This window comes from Carex rostrata, chromosome 6, assembly GCF_964058835.1.
Source record: "Carex rostrata chromosome 6, lpCarRost1.2, whole genome shotgun sequence".
Classification (NCBI taxonomy): domain Eukaryota; kingdom Viridiplantae; phylum Streptophyta; class Magnoliopsida; order Poales; family Cyperaceae; genus Carex; species Carex rostrata.
In genome coordinates this window covers 10,216,366-10,240,712 of record NC_135923.1, presented here as the reverse complement: position 1 = coordinate 10,240,712, position 24,347 = coordinate 10,216,366, and the positions used below count along the sequence as shown (strand labels likewise).

Sequence of the window (24,347 nt, the reverse complement as noted above, 5' to 3'; positions counted from 1 at the left end):
TCCGCTTAACTAATAAATAACGCACTTTGCACCCCTGTCCTTTTATTTCTTCAAATTCGTATTTGTTACAAGGGAGAAGGTTCAAACTTTAGACTTTAGAATCGACAATTCGACATGCAGTCGCAACTCGCAAGCCACGACACGTTAAGACACACTTTCAAAAAAATAATATTATTTTTGCTAAAACATTATAATAATAGCTATTAAAAGATAATATTTTCAAACATTTAAAATATCAAATAATATGAACGTTAGCATGCCTTATTGACACTATTTTAGACTTTAGTCTCCATTCTCTTATATCGCTCTTTCTATTTTTATCTCCATTATAATTACTACCGATTTTTTTATATATATCCAAAAATTAAATCAAATTACAAAAAATAACTGAAGCACCGTTGAATTTCGATTATTACCCAATCCGGTTATCCAATAACCGGATTTGATAGAAATGTTCGGTTATCCACTCTCCGGATTCAAAATGCACAAATCCGGTTAATGGTTAACCGGATTTGTGCATTTTGCTTCTTTTTTCTTTTTCTTTTTTTTGAAAACAGAAATTTTTTATTTTTTTTATTTTTTGTATTAAAATATTATAAATATTGAATATATTTCTTTAAAAATAGATAGAATACAATATAATTTTATTTATTAGAAAGACTGCAACAAATAACCCGGATCAATATTTTTCAAATCGGATTTTTCGCGGCTGTAAGAAAAATTAATATATTTCTTTATGTGTTATTGGAAAAAAATAAAAATAATTAGATTCTGAGTTATTGATCCCGGTTCAAAAGTCACTTCTAAGTAATTCAGAAAATATTGTGATCCTTCTAGTACATTTAATTTATAAAAAGTTGTATCTATTTTTTAAAAAAATCAAAAAATCAAAAAATTTAATTTATTTAATTATTGTTTTTCAAAAAGAATTCTCAAAATAGATACAACTTTTTATAAATTAAATGTACTAGAACGGTCACAATATTTTATGGATTACCTAGAAGTGACTTTTGAACCGGGATCAATAACTCAGAATCTAATTATTTTTATTTTTTTCCAATAACACATAAAGAAATATATTAATTTTTCTTACAGCCGCGAAAAATCCGATCTGAAAAATATTGATCCAGGTTATTTGTTGCAGTCTTTCTAATAAATCAAATTATATTGTATTCTATCTATTTTCAAAGAAATATATTCAATATTTCTAATATTTTAATATAAAAAATAAAAAAATTCTGTTTTCAAAAAAAAAAAAGGCAAAATGCACAAATCCGGTTAACCATTAACCGGATTTGTGCATTTTGAGTCCGGGGAGTGAGTAACCGGACATTTCTATCAAATCCGGTTATTGGATAACCGGATTGGGTAATAATCGAAATTCAACGGTGCTTCGGTTATTTTTTGTAATTTGATTTAATTCTTGGATATATATAAAAAAATCGGTAATTACTAGTTTGATCGTCCATTGTATAATTTAAAAAAAACTACCAAGTATTTATGTAATCGCAATATTTGATGTACTTTTCGATTCATGTATTGAAAATCACATTTAAAATAAAATACAGGATATTATATATTTGACGAGGTCACATTTAAAATTGTTAGAATTTTATGCTAAGTAACATTAAACAGAGTGAATTCTATATTATACATTTGTAATCTTGACATTTTCTTGTTATACACATATTTAGAGGCGAGGGTTCGGATGATTATAATAATGAGAAATGTTATGGTATCTCGAACTATTATACCCGAGCGCGTCCCCCAAATAGTTTAACAGAAAAAACTTTCAATGTTGTATAACTTTCATTTCCAGCACAAATATCAAAACATTTAAAACTATGTTTATAACATTTTACAATGCTACTCGTAGGCATGTAAACATCTGTCTGAAAGCATGAAAATTTTAAATCTGCATAGTTTTAACTCCTAACTACTTTTGTCTTCAAGCCAAAAACAGAAAGATTTACTTTCACCCACTTTTTTTAATTTTTTCTTTGATCATTATAATTTATTTTTCCGATGATCGGTGATAAATTTTACGAATCTAAAAATACGAGCGTTTTCTATTCGATTTTATTTTTCAAATAAGATCAATGAAGAAATATTTTTGAGTAATTTTAAAGTCATTTATTTTTTTCAATATAAAACTTATGAGCACTTTAAATTTTCAAGTTTTTATATCTCAGTCTACAACCATTAAAATTTTCAAAGGCTTTGTACATGGGGTTTATATACTGGATCATGATAACAATCCCCGCAGGTCTATCCCCGCAAAAAACCCCGCACTAACTGCCAAAAAAGTCATGGGGGGACCGCTCAATCATTAATACTCCGCAAAAAATGTTAGTATTTAACTTGAAGCATCAAAGTATTTATCTTGAATTTGCAAAGTATTAATCCCTATACAATGATCTCTATTTATGACTGAATAAATCAATCCATTAATTGTCCCCACACAAAATTTCTTTTTTTTTTTGAATTGTCCCCGCACAACTGGGGACCATTAAATAAACAATCCCCTCATAAATACTTGTCAGTTATCCCCGCACAAATTTTTTTTTTTTTTTATTGTCCCCGCACAATTGGGGACCATTAAATAAACAATCCCCTCACCCAATGATAAATACTTCTCACACATAATGATAAATACTTTATGTTACATAGATAAATACTTCTCAGACATAATTTCAATTTTCAGTAAAAACATCAATGATAAATACTCTAAGACATAATGATAAATACTCTATGTTACATGGATAAATACTCTATGTTACAAAGATAAATATTTTATGTTACATAGATAAATATTTCTCAAACATAATTGCACTTACAGTAAAACATCAGTGATAAATACTCTTAGACATAATGATAAATATTCTCATGTATAAGGATAAATATTTTATGTTACATAGATAAATATTTCTCAAACATAATTGCAACTTACAGTAAACATCAATGATAAATATTCTCATACATAATGATAAATACTTTATGTTATATGGATAAATACTTTATGTTACATGGATAAATACTTTATGTTACATGGATAAATACTTCTCAGAAATAACAAATAAACATTTATTAACGGGGATTGTTATTAGATAACAGTATAATTAATGCGGAAATTATTTTTAAAGGAATAATTAATGCGGGAATTGTTATTAGAGGAAAGCATAATTAATGCGGGAATTGGTATTAAATGACTCTAATTTAATGCGGGGATAAATGGAAATTTTTAGCCAAATAAGTGAGGGGATATGACAGTTAAGGAAGTGAGAGAGTGCAAGGATAAATGGGGGGACAGGGGTGAGGGGCTTGTTATAATTATTCTTATATACTTTATAAATGCAGTGTTATTGTTGAGGTTTATATGCTTTAAAATGTTATTGTTGAGGTTTTAATTCTTTGTACACGAGGTTTTATGATTTGTAAATGCAGTGTTATTGTTGAGGTTTATATGCTTTGAAATGTCATTGTTGAGGTTTTAATTTTTTGTACATGAGATTTATATGTTTTATTCTAGAGATTTAAAGTGTTATTAATGAGGTTTATATGCTTGTGAACAGAGATTTAAATTATTTTGAAGCAAAATTAAAAAAAAATGAAAGTCACAAAAATTTAAAGTGGTAAAAAAAATTACGACACAAATATAACTTGAAAGTTATTCTTCATGGATCTCATTTGAAAGAAAAAATCGGATAAAAAATATTCATATTTTTATATTCGCAAAATTCATCACGAATCATCGAGAAAATGGATGAGAATGATGAGAGAGAAAATACAAAAAAGTGGGTGAAATGAATCTTTCCGTTTTTGGTTTGAAAATAAAAATAGTTAGGAGTTAAAACTATACATATTTAGAATTTTAATGCTTGCAGACAGAGATTTAAATACTTGCGAGTGGCATTGTAAAATGTTATAAACATAGCTTTAAATGTTTGAATATTAGCGTTGAAAATAAAAGTTAGATAACATTAGAAGTTTTTTCTGTTAAATTACTTGAGAGATACGTTCGAAAATTTTATTTAGATTACAATTATTAGTCCTTTCTCGTTGTACTGTTCGAAAAGATACAGTCCTTAATTGCGAACTCCTGAAAAAATTAATGATCGTCTTCTGGTTTGATACAGCCCGCCAAACCGGGATTTTTGTAACCAAAAGATCTAATATGTACTGCCAAAAAATAACAAATCTAAAAGATGGACCCAGTAGCCAGTACCAGGCCTCGGTGTTCCCTTGCACTTACGACAAGAACCGCTTTAAAGGAGAGAAATCAATTCCAAGGGCAGTTACGTCAGTCCATGCTTTCCTTTGCTTCTGGATCCTTCCTTCGAGCACCTGGTCAACCGCGAAATAATTCTTGCGCGATTCTCTCCATTACAAATTAATCAGGATCTATCCAGTGCGATAAGAACAACACGACAAGATGGGAATATTTTTGTTTGTCTCGCGCGCCGCTCAATTGATTACAGGATTTCTCCAGTTTAAAAAATGGAGAAAGTGAGAAACCGTATATTTTGTTCGGAAGATATCTATTGCCACGTCAGACAGGTCTCACGTGCCCGGAGTTCTGGGGCCCACACCGCACGTGCCAAACAAGAAACGGATCGACGTCGGTCGCCGGGCGGGAGCGGGGGCGAAGGAGCGTCGTACTGTCTAGGGCTGACGTGCTAAGAGGGAAAAAGAGAGAATTTAATAAGGAATAAAAAATCACAGCTTCTAGAGAGAAGGCCGTGGTGCATTAGTGCATAACCAATAATTAATTAAATAATCGATGAGGGGATTAGAGGATTGATTAGGATATAAGATAATGGAAAGGCTTGTCAGGAGATCTTGTAATAGTAGTCTTTTAAAGGGAGGAGGAAAAAAGAATGAGATATACCTTGGTCAAGTTGACAAGCATTCGAGGGCTCCATGGGAGATGATGCATTGAGTGGTGATTGCATTTGCATGTGCTGTTGGTTTTTGAGAGAGAAAGGGATAGGTTTGCAATTCCATTTCTTTATTCTGATTTCAGGTACGGGGAGTAAAATATAATTAAAGCAAATGATGCAATCTTTGTTGAGTTGAACATTTCTAAAATAGAATGATGGGAAAGAGGGCTTCCATTCTGATCCATTTTATCAAATTAAAAATTTGCTGGAAACTAAGGAGTTGTAAGATTAATTAATTAATTAATGGGGTTACCTAAGAATCCATCATTTGTTTTTGTAGATTGCGTGCTATGTGCGTGCAATGACTTTCTTTCCGTTCCTTTCCTCGTCAGACCAACCAGCAATGAGTTATAGATTGCGGAAAATAAATCTGCTGTGATTCTAAAGGGATCGCAGGACCCTGTGATTTCAAATCTAACCTTCTACTTTTTGGAATGCACAAATCTCGATAACACTTATTTTTAAAGCACGAATCTCTAGACAGATAAATGGATGGATTTGAATAACAGGGTCCTGCGATCCCTTTAGAATCACAGCAGATTTATTTCCATAGATTGCGTGCTATGTGCGATCGGTACAAATACCGTTAATTGACGGCATCGCATTACTGACTGGGATGATTGATCACGATACTTGTATTTTGCCAAGTGTTCTGTTGTAGATATCAGATTATTATGTTGTTCATCTTTTAATCTGTAATTTTTCTCTTGGGGCTTGCTCAAATGAAAAATCCTTGCACGATGAAAAGGTCTATTTAACAAAATGTGAGTCCAATAATCATGATAACATGTGAGGAATACTTTTCTACTAGTATCTATGTTTTTTGGTCAAAATTTGCAAAAATAATATGAAACAATAATGAACAACTTTCCTTCTATTTTTATTTTTCAAGAGATAAAATAACAGTGACAAAAAATGTACTATTTTCTTTCATTCAAGGACAGAACTACAAATCTTTGATAGGAGATTGAAATTTAAAATACATATTGTAAGTGGGAATTGAACTCATATCTTCACCTATGAAATGGTTTATTTAACAATCAATATGTGAGTCAAATAATCATGATAACATGTGAGCAATATTTTTCAAGTTACTACGTTTTTTGTGTTTTTTTTGTTGTCAAAATTTGCAAAAATAACATTAAATAAAAATGGACAACTTTCCTTCATTTTTTTTAAATATATTTTGATTTTTCAACAGAAAAAATAACAGTGATAAAAAATGTACTACTTTTCTCTATTCAGAAGAAAATTAAATTTTTTGATAGGAGAACTGAAATTTAAAATGCTCAATATGTAGTAGGTGGAAATCAGTGGCGCAGTCAAAATTTTCATCAGGGGTAGGCAAAATTAATTATTATTATTTATTTAAATTATTAAATATTTTCATTGGAAGTGGAATCGGTAATTGACCATGAATTAAAATCGAGAAAATCGGTATAAATCAACCAAATTAGATCGAAAACTCGATTTTTTTGAAAAATTATTAAGATAAAAAATTTAATCTGAAATATTGAAGTATTAAATTTCACTTTGAAGCATAGTTCACAAGACTCTTCTATTAAAATTTAGTCCATTTTGAATAGTTAAACCTAATAAAAATAACTTAATGCATTACATTAAATTTCAGTATATTACTTTACAAAACATTTTAGTCTATTCCTTTCAAAAAAAAAATGTTTACTGTGATTCCACTATCATACCATTCTTAATCACCTTCCTCTTGTCGGTATATTTCAAAATAAATTGATGAAAGACTACCAAATTTGTAACGACGACTCGGCCAATTTCACTAATCGAGAGCTTTGACTCAGTTAGGAGTAGGCAAAACTCAAATCTAGGAATAGACAAAATCCAAATCCAGAAATGGACAAAACCCAAATAGAAACCAACTATATACAAATTTGGCACCGTATTCCAAAATCCAGGGGTAGGCGACTGCCTACCCCTGTATTAAGCTGGCTCTGCCACTGGTGGAAATTAAACTCATGTCTTCACCATCACAAAATAAAGTTCTAACTAGTAGACTACAAATAAACATTCAACATGTTACGAGGAGCTTGACTTTATAAAAAAGTAAAAAAAAAGAAAAATTCAATTAAATTTCATTATGTATATTAAAATTTAAAATTATAGAAATAGTTTAGCCACTCCTGACTAACCTTTATTCATTCTTCATTTTCTAGCATTTCAAACAAGATTTAGGTAACTTATATTATATTTAAGCTTTGAGAAAAATGACAGAAAAAACGAGGAGGTTCCTCATATTTCGCATTCGTTGCATGAAACATGACCCATACAAAATGCTTATTTGTTTTCCAATGGCAGTTAGTAAGTTACAGAAAAGTGCATTAAGATGGCGGCCGTCTAGCGTGAACCTATAGTGATAAAATTCAAGAATATCTTCTCTCTGTTCTATGTTTTCTTCTTTCATGACCCATATAATTTTTATTCATATTTTTAATAATTGATCATGAATAAAAATTATTCCAAAAATATCTTTCTTCTGTCCTATGTTTTCTTTATTTTATTTATTATTATCTACCATTTTTTATTTACTAAATTATTTATGATCATTTTGATTCTAACATACCACCGAATTCCTTGAAATGAAGGAATTCAAATAAGAGTTATAAAATTCATATATATACACATATGCATATAGTGAAATATATAAAAATGGATAAGTTTCCTTTGAAAAAAAAAGAAAATAAAGAAGCTGACAGCAAAAGACATTGGAATCGATATTTTCTATATTTATATATTAAAATAATATGTTTTTTTTTATTTATTGACTCTAATCAATTCAAAATATCTTTTATCTATGAAGGATCCAAAATACCTTATAAATACAGCAGTTGAGGAGAGGCAGTACAAAAGTATTGTAAACTGTAGAAAAAAAGAAATTGGCCGACACTAGCGTCTGTATTGTAAATAAGTCAATAAAATAAAAAATTTTGGGTGGATGCCTGAAGACTTGGACATGGTGCCTATACAATCCCTCTCCCCTGTGCTTGCTCTTATGCCACCCATGGCACATGTGCCGCTGGTACCGGTCTTGATGAGTGCATGAACCAATGCCCTATCCTTGTCTGTTATGCAGTTTGCCTTTATTTTATGAGCATGAACATTATATGTAATAATTGGGGTCTTCCCCTCTGTGATAGACAATCTATTAGTGCCTCAGGACTGACATACTTTGTTAGTGCCTGGTAGTTTGTTTATGAGTTCCTGATTTTTGTTTTGGGATAGTTTTTTCTTTCTACTTGTAACTCTTTTTGTTTTTGAACCTTTGTATTTTGCATATTATTCTAATGAAAGAGCTTATGCTTATTTTTCCAAAAAATAAAATCCACTGTATTGTTTCTTATATTTTGTTGATGTGGGTTCTGGTGAGAAACTTTATCTCATTTTTACGCATTTTGAGTAGGACACTGTTTTAGCTCTATGTTTAATGTAATTATAAATACTGTTCGATGTGTTGTGCTGCACTTGGTATTTGGTAATGCAACCATGAAATTTCAAAAAAAGAAAGATAAAACCACTGTAACATCAAAAGGTGAAAGAGAAAGGATAAAAATTGAGAGTGCGGTCGCTTCCGAGTTTAAAAAAAAAAAATTTGAGAGTGAGAGTCTGAGACGTAACTCGTAACTCGTAAGAGATTAGAAAGGTCAAAAGAAAGAACAAAGAAAAAAAAAACCAAGAATTCCTTGACGGGCCTTATCAAAAGATTATGACAAGCTCGCTTTGTCCCTGGTAAGCCCATTCTACTGGGCCAATATGTCTATTTTGTCGCGCAACAGTGAAACTGGAGAAAAGGAATATACTGGAGACAATACTGTCACCATCTTCTCTCTCCCCTAGTCTTTGCAGATCTGTTAGTCGCAATCCCTCATAGTTGTCGACTAGCCGTCGCCGGGTAGATGTCGCGAGAGTTCAACGCACCTCCCATCGTCTTCCCCTCCGGCGGCGGCGCCATGGCCGCGAATCCTCGCCGACCTCCTTCCGCTTCAATGGCGCCTCAATTCCAGCCCCCTCGGCCCCAGAATTCCGCCTCGGGAGCCTCCAACCCCGCTCTTCCCTTCATGTCCTTCGACATGTCCGCGGCCGCCGCCTCCACATCCTCCGCTCCTCCTCCATCTCTCTTCACCTCGTCCACCATTCCCACCTCCTCCTTCGAAGACGAACCCCCGCTTCTAGAAGAGCTTGGGATCAACACCCGCCAGATCTGGCGCAAGACCGTCTCTATTCTCAACCCGATCCGCGTGAACTCGAACCTACACGAAGACGGTGATCTCTCAGGTCCCTTTATCTTCCTCATGGCCTTCGGCCTGTTCCAGCTCCTCGCAGGCAAGTTCCATTTCGGCATAATTCTTGGTTGGGTCACTGTCACAGCCATGTTTCTCTACTTCGCCGTCAACATGTTGCTGGGGCGAAATGGTAATTTGGATTTGTACAGGTGCTTCAGTTTAGTGGGGTACTGTATGCTGCCCATGGTGATTTTCTCAGCAATTTCATTGTTTGTGCCGAGAGGTGGGGTCGTGATGTTTGGATTGGGGTTGGTTTTTGTGCTGTGGTCTACTAGGGTTTGTACGAGGCTTCTGGCTGAGATTGCATCTTGTGGGGACGAGCATAGAGGTCTTGTAGCTTATGCATGTTGGCTTGTGTTCTGCCTCTTCTCACTTCTTGTAATCTTCTGATTTAATATGGTTTTGAATTCAAGGTAACACCTGCCACCATCCTTTTATTTGTGTTGTGGAGTATCAACTTGGCTACTGATTCACCTTATATGTAGCCTTTTTTTTTCTGGCACAATTGCTGTTAAATCTGGGCTGTTGATAAAGAGCACCAGATTGGCTTAAGCTGTTCGATAATTTGTGACAGCTGCACAATTGAATGTTATAGGTGTGAACATTGTGTTATCCTTTCAGTTTCAGTTTTAATTGTGGTTTTATTGTGAATGATGTGCTACCAGTGCCGTGTGGTTTCTGGATAGGCTATGCTGTGAATTGATATGTGACATGGAATGAAAAATTTATTTCCTTCCAGTAAAATTCTGTGATGTTATGTTGTCTATTTTTCGTGATAAATTATTTCCTTCGAGGATAAATTTGTGATGTTATGCTGTCTATTTTTTGTGATCCTTGTGCAAAATTTTGGTGTCAACATGTTGCACTAAACTTTGTTATAACTTATTATAAAACAATACATGCTGGGTGCTGTACAATGTTAGGATGCTGCCTAAAGTGCTTAGAAGCATGGGTTGGGTATTTACTCATGTTAAAGGAACTAGTTTGGAGTTGCTTAGCTGAAAACTAGAGGACGCTGGATTTTAGAGGTGGTGCTCATGCAATAGTAAACGGGCAACTAAGAATGAGGATTTTTCAAGGTTCCAGTTTGGAATAGATATGTGTAAAGGGAAGTGGAATGGGATGAATGCTTTGGCCAATCTTTCCTTGCTTCCAACTTAAAATTTTGGAGGAAGGAGGACAAGGTAGATCAGGATACTCATGCCACAATTTAGTAATAGTACCCCCAATTTTATAGGGAAGGATTTAATCATCTCCAACCCTTTCCCTTCCACCCTGAATGCTGTTTACTAGAGCAAACCAAGGAGTAATTCAAGGAGCTTTCCTGTAAACATTATTGTATCCTGATTTAAATTTTAAACTGTAGTTGTATATTTATATGTCGTATTACTCTTAATTCAAGGAACTTTCCTTTAGAATCATAGGACTCTATATGTTTATACTTTGTATCTTTTTCCCCTTATTTTTCATCACTTTTGCCTATTTTAGGAGCTCAATAAGTCAAGACTGTTGGAGTTCTAATAATAGTTTTCTATCCTTTTCTTTTCTTCCAATTGACTTATCACTAATTGTTGCGATCCATACTTTGCAGATGTAAATGTGGGAAATTATTTTTCTGGCAGAAGATTCCAGGAGCCCACACTACTAGCACGATTTGAATCAAATGAAGCTCTCTAAAGATTTTCTATTTTGTGGGTGTATTTTCATTAGTAATGGTGTATTACTTCTTGAATTCTGTCTTCCGCTATTAGCTGTGATTCAGGTACCCAATGCCTGTCGTCAGAATTATACTATCAAATTCATCGGAGACGATATGAAGCCAGCATATACTGATAAATAGGTACATTGTCCGTGGTTATTCATTCACGAATTCAAGCATAGTAGAATTAATTCGGTCTATCTTTTCTGATGTTGGATAAGCGATTTTTGCTGTGCAAACCTAGCTTAGTTGTGTTTGGCAGGTTGATTGTATGCCGGTCATTAGCTTTTGTTTCTTAAACGATTCAATGAAAATAAGAATTTTCTAAGTATACGTGGTGAGCTCTCTGATTTGAGTAATAATTTTGGATTGGTCGATTGGATTCTTGACCACTAGTTTAGTCTCTCTGGAGTTTCATATCGAATATATTTCTTGAAAAGGTTGGGATGTCTTCCAGGTGTTAACAAAATTATACATAGCAATTTCAAAATCAAATATTGTAATGTTATTTTTTCTTAAAACTAATCTTATTTTTTCAGATTTCAATCATTATATTTAGTTTTTCTTCCAAGATCGAATTACTGCTATAATATTTTTCCGATTTTCATTACGATCGAGTCCGCTCCAGACCAATCATGAGCAGGCTTTCGAAGGGGAACCCATTTTTACAGCGTGAGATTCTGTGCGTACAGAGTTTGAATTATTTATGGATCAAAATGCCCCTACAGCGAAGGCAGGGATCGAACTGAGCAGAAAAAAAAAGGGCAGGGATTGAGTTGAGCAAGGGTCTTTTCGTTCATCAAAAGTTGAAATGCTGTACGCATCAAAATTTACTCTGTACAAATGGGTTCCCCTTTCGAAGGCGAAAGGCCCAAGAGGCTAGGCCTACTGGGAAACAAATCTGCTGTGATTCTCAAGAATCACAGGGTCTGTTTTTCCAAATCTACCCATTCATTTATTTTGAGATTTGTGCATATAAAATAACAAATTTTGAGATTTGTATATTTAAAAAAATAGAGGGGTGGATTTTGAAAAGCAGGACCTGTAATTCTTTTGAGAATCGCAGCAGATTTATTTCCAGGTCTACTGGCATTAATCGTGGAGAATTAAGATAACAACAATTCGCCATGGGATTAATACTCGATAGTGTGTGATACTCAGCATCTCTATCTAACTTATAAAAAAAAATACAAATTATACCATGACGATTACAAGTGAGAGTTGCTAATTTAACAACCTTATTAAATTTCTAATCTTTTTAAAATGATCACAATACCAATTGAACAACCTTGCTAAATTAATAATCTTTCTAAAATTATCACATCACCAATTATGTTTCTTCATTCTGGATCCTGACGAGCGATCTAGTTTGTCAGAAATTCATACACGATTTTATAATTCTTTTGATCCAGACTTGCTTTTACTCTTTGTTTGAAAATGAGATATATACAGTAGGTCTATGATTTAGTTAAGGATTAAATCAGAGGATAGGGAATTTTTTTTTTTTTTAGTTCAAAAGGATAAGGGATTTAGTCATCGCTTGGGTTGTCCGACGGAGAATAGTTAAAGCTAAATTACTTAATTTAACTTATTTCATATGTGGAATCCGTTTTTAAGTAAAAGTTGTTTTCTTATAATTTCTCTCCTGCTTAACTTGGCATTTTTTTTATACATAAAAAAGTAGGAAGCTATTCTATATTTATATATATTCATTGACTGAAAAAGTTTTTTCGGATTTTATAATAATGAATATAAAACACAAGACGCCGGCTCAAAAGAGTCGAGGCTTAATTAAATAAACCATAAAGGTTGAAAAGAAAGAGAGAATACAAAACAAAAGCTATTGATTTAAAATATCAGTTGGTGTAGCATCATTGAATGTGCGCTTCATCAGTCAATATTTGTGTTTGCTCATCTTGATCTCGAAATCCAGAAGACCTCGAGTTGGACAAGGATGAATCTGGCCAAGAACGCTTAATTGTAGAAAAATGTCGAACAAATGTGATGAGTCAATTAATTACATCCGCAACTTAAATGTGAGGATCCAACATGATGAAAAACAGTTTCAGAAAACTCATTTCCCAATTATAGTTTCAAAATTGAATTGACTCTTCTTTATTTTATATTCTCAAAATATCACAAAACTAATTTTATGTTTTCTTTAAAAAAAGAATACATGAGATGTATAGGTGATGGCGTAGAAAAGATAGTTACGAACTTATGATTACGAAAAATCATTTCTACGTCATAATTTGAGTAACTCAGGTCTTTTAAATTTTTAACCTTCACAGAATAAAATAGTTTGAGTCAAACTGTTCGACGGACCTAACTTAATATTATTAAGTAATACCTCCTCTGTTTTAAGTTTCCACTAAACATAACCTCAAAAAATTCACGAGGTTGCTTAATTTACAAGTTAGACCCTCTAGTGGTAACATGTTAGGAGAATATAATTTCTTTATTGTTTAAAGAAAAATAAAATTATTTTTGTTCCATGCACATAACAAAATAGAATAAATCAATCTGTAGGAAATAATTTTCACATGGCTTTATCTACATGACTACACACAGAAATTGACCGCGAAATTGACAGCCTCAATTAGTTAGTTACTTGGATGGACTAGTAATTTATTCTTTATATTTAGGAGGGGTAACTATATAAAATTGCCTTGACGCACCTACCGCTTCAATATAAAGGGACCGCTGAGCCTAGAGAAACAAGAAAGCAAGACTCGACAAATTTCGTGGGGATTTCGCCTTCCCGTCGTTTGTGCTCTCTAATCGACGGTTTGGAAAGAGGAACAAGAAATTCTCCTTCGAAAGTCGTCACGATTTTGAGGTATTTTAAATCTAAAACTCGCAATCAATCTACTATTTTCTTTCAATTTATGATTTTCTACCGCTAATCTGCCTGTTATTTATCATCGTATTGCTTAAACGGGAGCGTTTTAGATTCGATCGATTATCTTTCCTCGTAAAGGTTTTGAAAGATTGTTGGGAGCTATCAGACCTGGCGATCGAGGTCTAGTTTCTCTTTGTTTGATTTGATTGTTGATCGTAGAATTTGCTGAATGAATAATGATCGCCTATTGGAAGAACTATAGGTTTATTTGTTGATCGAGATCTGGATGCACACCAGACCGTTCTTTTATGTGGTTGCACCGTCTCGAGGTTATATTTCCGACGCTTTTGCTTATTCACAAATTTTGTGTGAACTATATGCAAGCCTCCGTGTCCGTACAACTTCCAAGAAAATTACCCTGTTAATATGTTGGAAGAAAAACAAATGTGAAATTAAAATATTGGCAAGAACTTAGATTAATCTCAAACTTCTTGTACTTCTATCATTAAAACATTGTAAAAAATGTTGAACTAATTAATTTAAAAATATTAAAAGATAACAACAAATTAATTATAAATTGTGGTCATTTGAGTCTCTCTTACTCTTGTTGGTTACTTTACACTTTACCAATGTCTATGCAGAATATTATCTTTGCTATTTTTTCCGATTGGATGCCTTTGCATGAATCAGTTATGTACCCCACTCTGATAAAGTGTTGTCTTCTCAACAAGTTGCTATCCTGTTCCGAATAATGGGCTTCTTATGTTTTGCTGGGAGTACAATTTTTAACTCTTTTGATCAATTTTAAAATCATCTTTTAAGATTTAGAGGGAAATCAGAGGTCTCGTCGTCTCTCTTCCCATAATGTAATTTTTATCTGCTTGACATGTCTGAACTTTGTAGTCTGCTTCGGCAAGCATCTGATGATTAGTCAAAGAAAGAGGGAATATGTACCATAAGACTTGCCTTATGTGGGTTGTTTCCACAGTGCATGTCTACTGTACTGGTGGGCAGGTTTCAACCATGGCCTTGCCAGTACAGTGTTTGGTAGATTCAGCAAGGTTGGGAGCTTAGAATTTTCTTTTGTGATGATATCGCTGCAAATTTTAAGTAAATAGCCCGCCTACGTGAGATGTTCATGAAGAGCCATTAGGTATTACTTGTCAATTGCTGTTCATGTTTCATTTGCTATTATGCTTTTTGTAGAACCTACTAGTTATAAGTTATAACACCGCACTTGCAGGTCCATACTCTCCATAGGTGGAGTTCAAACTGTCATGTTTGAAGGCATATAAATTGAACTACCAATACATTTAAGAAAAAGAACATTGAAGTTGGTTTTTCTGGGGTACAGGTATTGACTACATTTAAAATATCGTGAGTTGGGATGATTTTTTCTATAATCTATACCAGCTAAATTTTTTTCTCTTTATTAATCTGTACCAGCTAATTTCTTAAATTTCAGAAGCTATCCATTGCTTGTTAGGGCTTCATGGTTCCTTCTTTGTCCGATAATTTTAGCCTCTATCACGTCTAATTTCTTTCCTGCCACATAAATTTTATTAGAGACTCACTATCCTTTTAGTTTCCGTCATTTTCCTCATTCTGTCCATGCTCCAATATTATAATGTAGTCATCACTTAGTTGAATATTTGGTGATGTCTTTCTTTCTGGATAGTTTCATGTGAATATTGAATAATTTTGCAGGGTTGATATTTAGATAGAATGCAGCTCAATATTTCCTCAACGACCTGTCAATATAGACTCACACTCTCCTTTGGTGGCTGCAAATTGTCTGATAGTGGTTATGATTGAGCCTCCTTGGGTAGCTTGGGATGTAGATCTTTTCTGGCTATAAGCTTTCTGGGCACCTTTTATTTTCTTCGACCAAGCAACTAGTTTCTCAGACTCTCAGGGGATTGTTATAAGATGCAACATGTTTCATGCCCTAAGCCCAATCATTGAACAAAAAAGAAATGGAAGAAAGATATAAAAAAGAAAAAAAAAAAAAGTAATTTTTTTGGCTTTGGTTAAAAGTAGACGTGGCCTCTTGGGCAACTTAAACATACCGAATGCACCATGCATCATAATGCATGATGCTTTGGTGCAGGATTGTTTGTTTGATAGAACCTCATCCATGAACTTTTCCAAAGTAGGGTGCTATGTTTCTCTTCTTATTGCAAAGCCAAGAAATCAATGTTTGTCTGGAGGGGCGTGAAACTAATATGGGAGAGATGTTGCTTTTCACTATCTGCATGAATTCACAAAACAAGAACTCTTCCAAAAATTCAGGATATGACTAATCTTAAGTGAGTTGGAGGTTTAAGATTCTCTTACCAGTATAGCATCAGTATCATCTGGTTTGTCTAGAGAGAAATGGATGTGTTAGGAGAAATATATGATGGAGAAATTCTTTTAGTGGGCCAGTAGATTTGTGGGATTGTTATTGGGGGCACTGCAATGGGGAGAGGGGCAGGACTGCAATTTTGATTGGCCGAACAATATCCTTTTACCACTTTTCTGGTTGCCAATGGTACTTTGTAGCTCAATAGTATTTAGGCCTTGTAAATGTTGATTTCTTCAAGTAAACTTTGAGTTCTTTTTTGAAATGTACAATATAATTTTACTATATAATAACTAATGTTATAGTTAATTTGTCTGCAAATTTCTTCTGTAGCTTCACGATGAGTTTATGTTTTTGGATTTGAAAATTTTGCATTACTTGTTTTTGGTGGATCACACTAATACTCAATTTTTATCTGTCTAATTATCTAATTTTATATGAATACTGCATATAAATTAGAAAATGGTGAAAGTTTAAGTGAAGTCATACTCATCTTTAGTGTTGCTAATGAATGTTTTTAGCTGTCATTGGCCTTTTTGTACCAGTAAACTTATACTGCACACTAAGGCAAGATGAATAAATGAAGTTGCTGGTGAGGATAAATACTAAATATACAGAAGTAGTTGTTTGAAGCAAAAGAACTTAATGAAGGAACAGCAGATTGAAAGAGATCATAATAACATAAATGAAAGAAATTATGTAATATAGCATAACATTGGTTCAGGGCAAGCATCAGGCGCTGCAGGCATATAATAACACATACAGGTAACTGTTTCACGCAACAAAATGCAAAATAACATATAAGAGAAATATGGGTATATCATCTCAATAGTTTCTGGGACCACAACCTTACTAATTATTGAATTGCTTCCTTGAATCATTGACTTCTATGAACAAAGTAAAAATGGAAATTACATAATGCTTGTCACAATATTAGTTTTTTCTGGTGAATTTCTTAAAAATGGCTCAAAAAAGTTCTCAAGCAATTGGAACAAGGAGTGATTTAACTGTTGTCAATGCAGAGCTCTTAGAAATGTCAATTTCTATTTTAAGTTCATTTTTCCTTATTTTGGGGCTGATCTTACTCCCATCTTTTCGGATATTTGTGTTAAAATGATTTTGGTTGATTTTTTTGGAAAGGGTTTATAGAAATAGGCGGGAAAGGTTCCGCACAAAATGAAGCAATTATAATTAGCTGCTTGTGTCTTGCAAATTCTTGTTTTTGTTGCCTGTTTAAGTTTTGTGAGGATGTGTTTTGCATTGCCATGTACCAATGGTAACGGATGATGTATTGGACCCGGCATATCGTTCTTCAAATTCCAATAAAGGAAGATCAATTTCCTGCACATATATGGACATGATACCTTTTGAAAGACCTGACCGATATGCCCAGCTTATACTGTATGTACAGGCCAATACAGTAGTCTTTGGACATAGGTTCATTTCATTTTGTTCATAAATTGTAGAGTATGAACCTTTGTTGATCAGGTACTTTGTGTTGTAATCTTTTTCTGCTTTAATTTTAATTTTTCTTTATTTTCAGATCAAGAAACAGTTGATGAAATAATTGTTGATTATAATTAATGGTTGATGTAATTGTTAAAATCTTTTGTTTCTTCTAATATTTCAGCTCACTTCCTTGTCTAAAAATGGCTGGGCAGAACTATTTGCCTCGACATTCTGAGAGGACCTATGAACAATCTAGAAGCAATCCTATCCCTGACCGTCATTTGCAATTTGGTATTTGTCCTAAACTAGTGTTTTCTTATTCTATTGATAAACAAAGTAACCCGAAAGTTCTCAGAAATGTTATGTGCTTGCAAAATACACCAACTACCATGTGGACCTGAGATTATCCAATGGTATTCTCTGTAATTTGAATGTGATACTTTCTTGGACACTGTACGTTCTCCTTGCCTTTCACCATAGTACATGTATTAGTTTTATTTTTCTATTTTGGGGTTGTGGTTTTAAAGGGAAAATAAACAATAGACAAGGGAATGAAGGAAAATAAGGAGGCTAAATTGTAAGCTTGAGGTGGGATGGAGGTGTGCTTCTTGTTAGTTCAAATTTTGATTAAAATGAACTATTTAATGGGATTGAATTTATATGCAGGACATTCATCTTTATTTTTCTCTACTACCCGTTACTCTATACTACCCAGTTTACGCTTAAGTCAGTCTGGGCTCTTTGTAAATACCAAAATTTATAGTTCTTGTGCAAATATGAACAATTGATAGGTGTTTTGTAGAATGAACTTTTTATTTCAATTTGCAAATTAGAATTATAGAGTACTTATACAAGGTTAAATCATGGTCAGGTCATAATCCAATGCCTCCAAGAAGTGACTCAAGACTTGACGTACCACCACCACCACCCCCTGTGCCCTATTCAAACCCATACATGAGAAACAGTCACCAAACATCTGTCACCCCCATAAATCATCCAACTATCATGCCGAGATCAAATCGTGACCATGCATCATCTTCATCATCCTTCACCCTCCATCCAGAATACCCCAACTATCATCCGACAGTGCTCCATGCTTCCAATGAAGGCTCCAGTTCTTATTTCTCTTCAAATTACAGTGAAGCAGGGCCGTCTTACCCACCGACACATGTGCCTCACGATGTCACAGATAACCGTAGAAACGCATTGAAGAGAAAGCACCATGATGTACCTGTTGGTCCCATCCATGCTGAGTACTGGCCCCCAGAATCTGGTACCAGTAGACCACGTAACTGGGGTAGTGACATGGCTGAGGGATCTCAGAGGAATGTCAGAATTCGTCAGGGCTATTACTCTCCTCTGGAACTGAATCCACCAAGACACTATGTGCCAAGCACTGTGACACCTCAGCATTTCTCTGTACATTCCAATTCACAAGCAACGAGAGGTCCTGAGCATGCCAACTATTCTGTGCATGCTCCTTCTCAAGATAGAAACATGCCAGGTACCCTTTTAACTTGCTGCATTTGCTTTCAATTGGAAGTAAAATTAACTGCTGCTTATCAAACAAAAATGCTGAGATAATTGGATGACAGTGCTATGTTAAGTATTGAATTTTGGCTTAGCCCTGACATTGATATGTTAATTATTGAATTTGGCCTGGATAATGGTGCTATGTTAACTATTATAATATATCTTGCCAAAGCTGCAAGCTAGAAGAAGATATGGAAAAAGATAAAGATTAAGATAAGAATTTTGCATTTATTTATCTGCTAATCGGTTACTTTTGAAAATATCAGATTCTAGCAGATTTAACTATGATCTCAGCAATGGTCATCATGCCGGAAACCATGTTGCCAACCATAGACCAATGGTGAGGTGTGAGCCGAACTATTATGCCCAAAATAGGAGTTTCCCTGTGCCTGCAACATCTCATCAAGGTACCATGGCTCGAGCTGTTGGGCATGTCAGCACCAACTTTTCTCAGATAGCAGAGCACCATGGGCCTACTCCAACTTATGCAGCTACCTCTGCAAGTGCTAGGTGGCGCCAGGGATTCACAGAATTTGAACCATCTTCTAGTCACTCGAGGCCAATCACATTCTCTGATTCTAATACGAGCAGTGCAAGGCCAAGGAATTCTGACTCAGGTCTCCGCACCCCATTTCATGGGGACCATAATGCCAGTAGATGGTTATTTGAGGTACCGTGTCTCTTTCCTTCTCTTTCCTTCTGTATTATATGCATCAAGTTTTTGATCCCTTTGCCAGTTAGGGTGGTATAATTATGTATGGATACTGAGTGACGCTGACCAGTATATCATCTTGAAGTATGCTTCATCTGTTTATTTTTTTCTTTTCTTTTCTATTCATTCTGTTAGTTTATTTATATTTTTGTGTTGTTTCTATATTGGGGTATGAATGGGAAGACCTGAAGAAGAAAGACAGATGGCAGTAGGAATCAAATTGCAAATAATTTGTTGTGCTGGTTTTCACTCAATTTTCTTTTGCATATTTCTCAGCATTTTGTGAATGCGGAGGATCCTATGTTTTTTGTCCCCAGAGATTTGTTCGATGAGCACAGAGACATGAGATTGGACATTGACGATATGACCTATGAAGTGAGTTCTACTTTTGTTTGAATTACTTTTTACAATTTTTTGTAAAACTTTTTAATCAGATTGTATATGATTGGAATGTTTCATTTGCTACAGGAGCTACTTGCTTTGGAAGAGAGAATTGGATATGTCAGTACAGGTTTGCCTGATGATAGAATTTCAAAGTGCTTGAAGGAAGCCACTTACCGCACTTGCAATGAAAGCCAGGGTGATAGCTGTGTTGTATGCATGGTATTTTCATGCCTCTGGAAAGAAACATAATTTTTTTTTTTTTTTTATAATTTACGCTTCATCAAGGAATTTGGGTTAAAAGATGTGGGACATATATAACTGGTGTTCGGGGTAAAGTGCCAACTGGTAGCGAGGAAATTTGATTTCATATGAAGCCTGTAAACCTCATAATAGGTTGAGTAACCTTAAAATAGCAACCACACTAGGGCATGGGTACAATACACATCCCCTTTACTGTCTTAAGGTGTCAAGAAAACTGCACCAACTATTAGTCTTTTGTTACTTGTTTATTTATTTTTTTGTAAATCTTATGTTTTTTGACATCCAAGTTGCATTGTGTTCTTTTGGCAGGAGGAATATGAGAAGGGAGATAAAATGGGTACACTTAGGTGTGAACACCATTTTCATACTGGTTGCATCAAGAACTGGTTGCAAATGAAGAACTCTTGCCCAGTGTGCAAATCTGAAGCCTTTGAAGATGTAAGTTCGCAGAATTGAAGGGGGATAATTAGGTTAATCTGTGGTACTGCATCATTGTTACTGTTATGCATTGGGTTTTTGCGTTTCTTTGCACAAACATTTAGAAGTAATTAGGCAGGAAACCCATTTATATGCAGGTCTATGATTTTTAGCTTAGGTTAATTTTCTTTTTTTGTGGCAGTGGTTGCAAAATGTAAATAAATTCTTAACTGTGGAGTTGGTAATCTCTTAGTGAAATTGGTTCGCTTTGGTGGTCACTGCATTTGGTACCTATTTTGTTGTATGATCATTGCCAAAGTTGGCAGTTCACTAACGTCTTACTCAAGGTAGATGCTGTGAAGTAAAGGGGTTCTTTTTAGGAAAAAATACTAGGTCAAGCGAAGTTAATTGAGTTAATAGTTGATTTTTAATATTCTTGTTACGTGAGCAAATTTAAGTAAAACAATGGGTCATCTATATTTCACTTTTTGACCTGCGATCCATTGATATGTGAAACAATCAATCAGTTTCTTTTTGTCCAAATAAACAAAATAATTTTGTGAGGACAGCACATATTTGAAAGTGATATATGAGTTAGGCTGGGGTGCTATGGATAGCATAGTGGCCTCTATGCTACGGCTCAATATTCGAGTTTTCAAAATTCAAACGGTCGATCCGAACCGTTCATCTTATTCTCCATATTAATATCTGCTTGGAGACCAAATTTTATAATTTTCTGAATTTTTTTACTATTTATTAAGTATTTTACAAAATTGTTGATCCAACGGTGGCTGCACAAAACAGTAAAACCGTTGGATTAGCGATTTTCAAAGTGGCTTAATAAATAGTAAAAAAAATCATAAAATTATAAAATTTGGTCTCCAAGCAGATATTAATATGGAGAATAAGATGAACGGTTCGGATCGACTGTTTGGATTTTGAAAACTCGAATATTGAGCTGTAGCATAGAGGCCACTATGCTATCCATAGCACCCCAGCCTAACTCGTGCTATATTTTCATGGTGTATGTTTCGAATTTATTTTTGTTCTTGATTGTTATTCATTAGGATCTATCTTAATTATATTCAATTATTCATCATTTTAGATTTTATTTTATTACTATCGTCGTGTCAAATGATTTTTATTTATTTAATACTCCAATTGTTTGTTTATCATTCTATTGTAACTGGTAATAAGAGTATTTTGATTCTTGACGGCGATTTTTATTAATATTCCTAAAACAAATCAAAATTTTAAAAATGCCCCTGCTCCCAATTTTTTTTTAAAAATGCCCTGACCGCCTGGGGTTCAGGCGGCCCAAAAAAGCCTGTGAGGCGCCACCCCCTGGGGCGGCCCAAAGCACAAGTGAGGCGCCACACAGCAGGGCGCCTCATGTGTGTGTGTGTGTTTTTTTTTTTTTTTTTTTAGAGAAATCTTAGTATTTTGATTTGAATAATTTTGTGAAAAAAGTTTAGGGTTTATGTATATGTGTATGTCAAAAAATAAAATATTATGAGTATGTAAAAAAATGTAAAATTTGGTCTCCAAGCATATTTTATAATAGATTGAACATCTAACGGTTTTAATTATATTGTTACGCTTTTAATTATATTGTTCAACTTTAATTGTATTATTAAACTGTGTTACAATAACGAAATGTAAAGTGCAAACAACATAAAATATGCGCGCCAATGTAATACAGCGGTCCCATAGTAAAAATACTACAGTCAGAAATATATTACAATAAACAAAAAAGTTCACACAAGCAAAATAGCAAGTTTATCTGCCCCTACCACGACGTCTCAATAAACCTAACAAACGACTAGTTGTACTGGTATGAGCTGCAGGTGCGGCATTACTTGTAGAGGCTTTGCTACTAGATGATTGGCTCGGAGGAGGGGGGGGGGGTTGTGTTCTACCAGTTGCTTCAGCAACAACTCTAGCATTTTCTCTTTCGTTGTGCGCGTTTATGGCATCTGAAAATAAGAATACAATTCAGTTAGTAATATAATAAAATCATAAATGAATTCCGAAAAATGCTACATACCTGCGTTACGCCTGTCAGAAACGGAACGGCGAGCCTGATTTCCCGATGGCCTCCTACCACCCATCTCGTCCATGGTCATTATAGCACGTTTGTGTCTCCTCCTCCCATTCCTTATCCATCCTTCTGAAGGGAGTATTCTATCACAGACATATGCAGGCCACTCGTGCTGATCGGGATAAGAATGGAAAGATCCACCCCAAGTGGAAGCAAGGTAATCGGTACGGTACATGTCAGCAACATAGTGATCCTCGCAGTAGTTCCTCACTCGGCATACCGCCATCACGTGACTGCATGGTATGTGACTTAGTTGGGGTCCCTGGCATGTACAGGTTACCGCCCTGGCATCTCCGAATTTAACCACGTACTTGCAAGCCCTCTTGACAAATGCCATAGTGCCGTCTGGTTTACGGCTGGTAGGAACGTACTCATTTGGATTTTGCACTTCGAATTCTGTTCCATCATTACCCATCGGGATCACGGTCATAGTTGCACCTTTGTCCCTGTGTCGTCTTAGTTTCTCCTCCACCCTTGTTGAAAATGACTGGTTCATCCTTATTAATTCTGCGGCCTTAGCACGTCGTTCCTGAAACCAGGCATTTAACTTGTAGAATGTGTCCTCTACAACTGCAGCCACAGGCAACATCCGGCTCTGCTTGAATACTGCATTCAGCGACTCGGACCCGTTGGTGGTCATAATTCCCCAACGCCAACCTCCATCACGGGATTGATATATTTTCTCGTATGCTGGATCTTCGTTGACATCTCGGGGATTATTTTTGCCCACCTTCATTAAGTAGAGATTTGCCTTTGGCATGTACTACATAAAAAATAAGGAAATAGAATAATGTAAGTAGACAATTGTACTAAAAAATATTGTTTTCATAAAGTACAATAATATATGTAAACAATTGAAATACATGTACCTTTGCAAAACTGCTAGTCATCTCTACCACCCTTCTCGGCTTTTTCTTTCTGCAATTCCATCTAAATGTATAAGTAACCCACTTGTCGCCCCCGGTTGCCTTGGAAAGGTTCTCCGCAACGTGTTGCATACACAACCTGTGCACACACTGGCCAGTACGTGTTGACCAACCGTAATCTTCACGATCAAAAACATATTTTATTCCTTTGTGCTGGTCTGATATCACGCAGAAAAACTTCCCTTCCCCAATCACCCGTCTTCTTAAAAACTGCATAAAGAATCCCCAGTTCTCGCCGTCCTCTTTATGAACAATTGCAAACGCCAAAGGCAACAGCTGGTTCTCAGCATCATATGCGCATGCTATCAGTAGCCTCCCCTCGTAACGGCCAGACATGAAGCATGCATCAATGCTGATAACGGGTCTGATGTATGGCACAGCCTGGATACAAGCACCGAAAGCCCATGCTATGCCCTTGAATTGTTGAGC

At 34.8% G+C, this 24,347-nt stretch overlaps 2 protein-coding genes and 1 long non-coding RNA gene across 11 annotated transcripts; 2 read left to right on the top strand and 1 right to left on the bottom strand.

Annotated features, from left to right (window-relative positions):
• Positions 1-4,013: 4,013 nt before the first annotated feature.
• Positions 4,014-5,147, bottom strand: LOC144555819 (uncharacterized). Its single transcript, XR_013512129.1, has 2 exons — positions 4,889-5,147; positions 4,014-4,676 (listed from the first exon to the last, which is right to left on the bottom strand). It is a non-coding gene; the product is annotated as an uncharacterized LOC144555819 (long non-coding RNA).
• Positions 5,148-8,789: 3,642 nt separating this feature from the next.
• LOC144555231 (Integral membrane Yip1 family protein) lies at positions 8,790-11,149 on the top strand. Its single transcript, XM_078303492.1, has 2 exons — positions 8,790-9,663; positions 10,842-11,149. The coding sequence occupies exon 1, from the start codon at positions 8,864-8,866 to the stop codon at positions 9,638-9,640; it is 777 nt and encodes a 258-aa protein (XP_078159618.1). The 5' UTR covers positions 8,790-8,863; the 3' UTR covers positions 9,641-9,663; positions 10,842-11,149.
• Positions 11,150-13,663: 2,514 nt separating this feature from the next.
• Positions 13,664-21,169, top strand: LOC144555254 (uncharacterized). Of its 9 annotated transcripts, none has more exons than XM_078303525.1 (10): positions 13,666-14,120; positions 14,433-14,567; positions 14,695-14,944; positions 15,035-17,536; positions 17,766-17,875; positions 18,456-19,088; positions 19,384-19,787; positions 20,106-20,204; positions 20,298-20,432; positions 20,784-21,169. In XM_078303525.1, exons 4-10 carry the CDS (start codon positions 17,409-17,411, stop codon positions 20,928-20,930), a joined length of 1,656 nt encoding a protein of 551 aa, XP_078159651.1. In that variant the 5' UTR covers positions 13,666-14,120; positions 14,433-14,567; positions 14,695-14,944; positions 15,035-17,408; the 3' UTR covers positions 20,931-21,169. The 9 variants fall into 9 exon arrangements, with proteins under 9 accessions (XP_078159655.1, XP_078159651.1, XP_078159653.1 ...); XM_078303527.1 differs by having other exon boundaries at positions 14,433-14,944; positions 15,035-15,145; positions 15,499-17,536; XM_078303526.1 differs by having other exon boundaries at positions 13,706-13,788; positions 14,054-14,120; positions 14,433-14,944.
• Positions 21,170-24,347: the final 3,178 nt, after the last annotated feature.

What these genes read in the sequence shown, in the direction of transcription:
- LOC144555231 (XM_078303492.1), top strand. Translation starts at nt 8,864, where the DNA reads ATGTCGCGAGAGTTCAACGCACCTCCCATCGTCTTCCCCTCCGGCGGC.
- LOC144555254 (XM_078303529.1), top strand. Translation starts at nt 17,409, where the DNA reads ATGGTAACGGATGATGTATTGGACCCGGCATATCGTTCTTCAAATTCC. An exon ending in CCAGTAGATGGTTATTTGAG is followed by an intron (nt 19,788 to 20,105) that starts GTACCGTGTCTC and finishes CATATTTCTCAG; the next exon opens with CATTTTGTGAATGCGGAGGA. An exon ending in ATAGCTGTGTTGTATGCATG is followed by an intron (nt 20,433 to 20,783) that starts GTATTTTCATGC and finishes TTCTTTTGGCAG; the next exon opens with GAGGAATATGAGAAGGGAGA.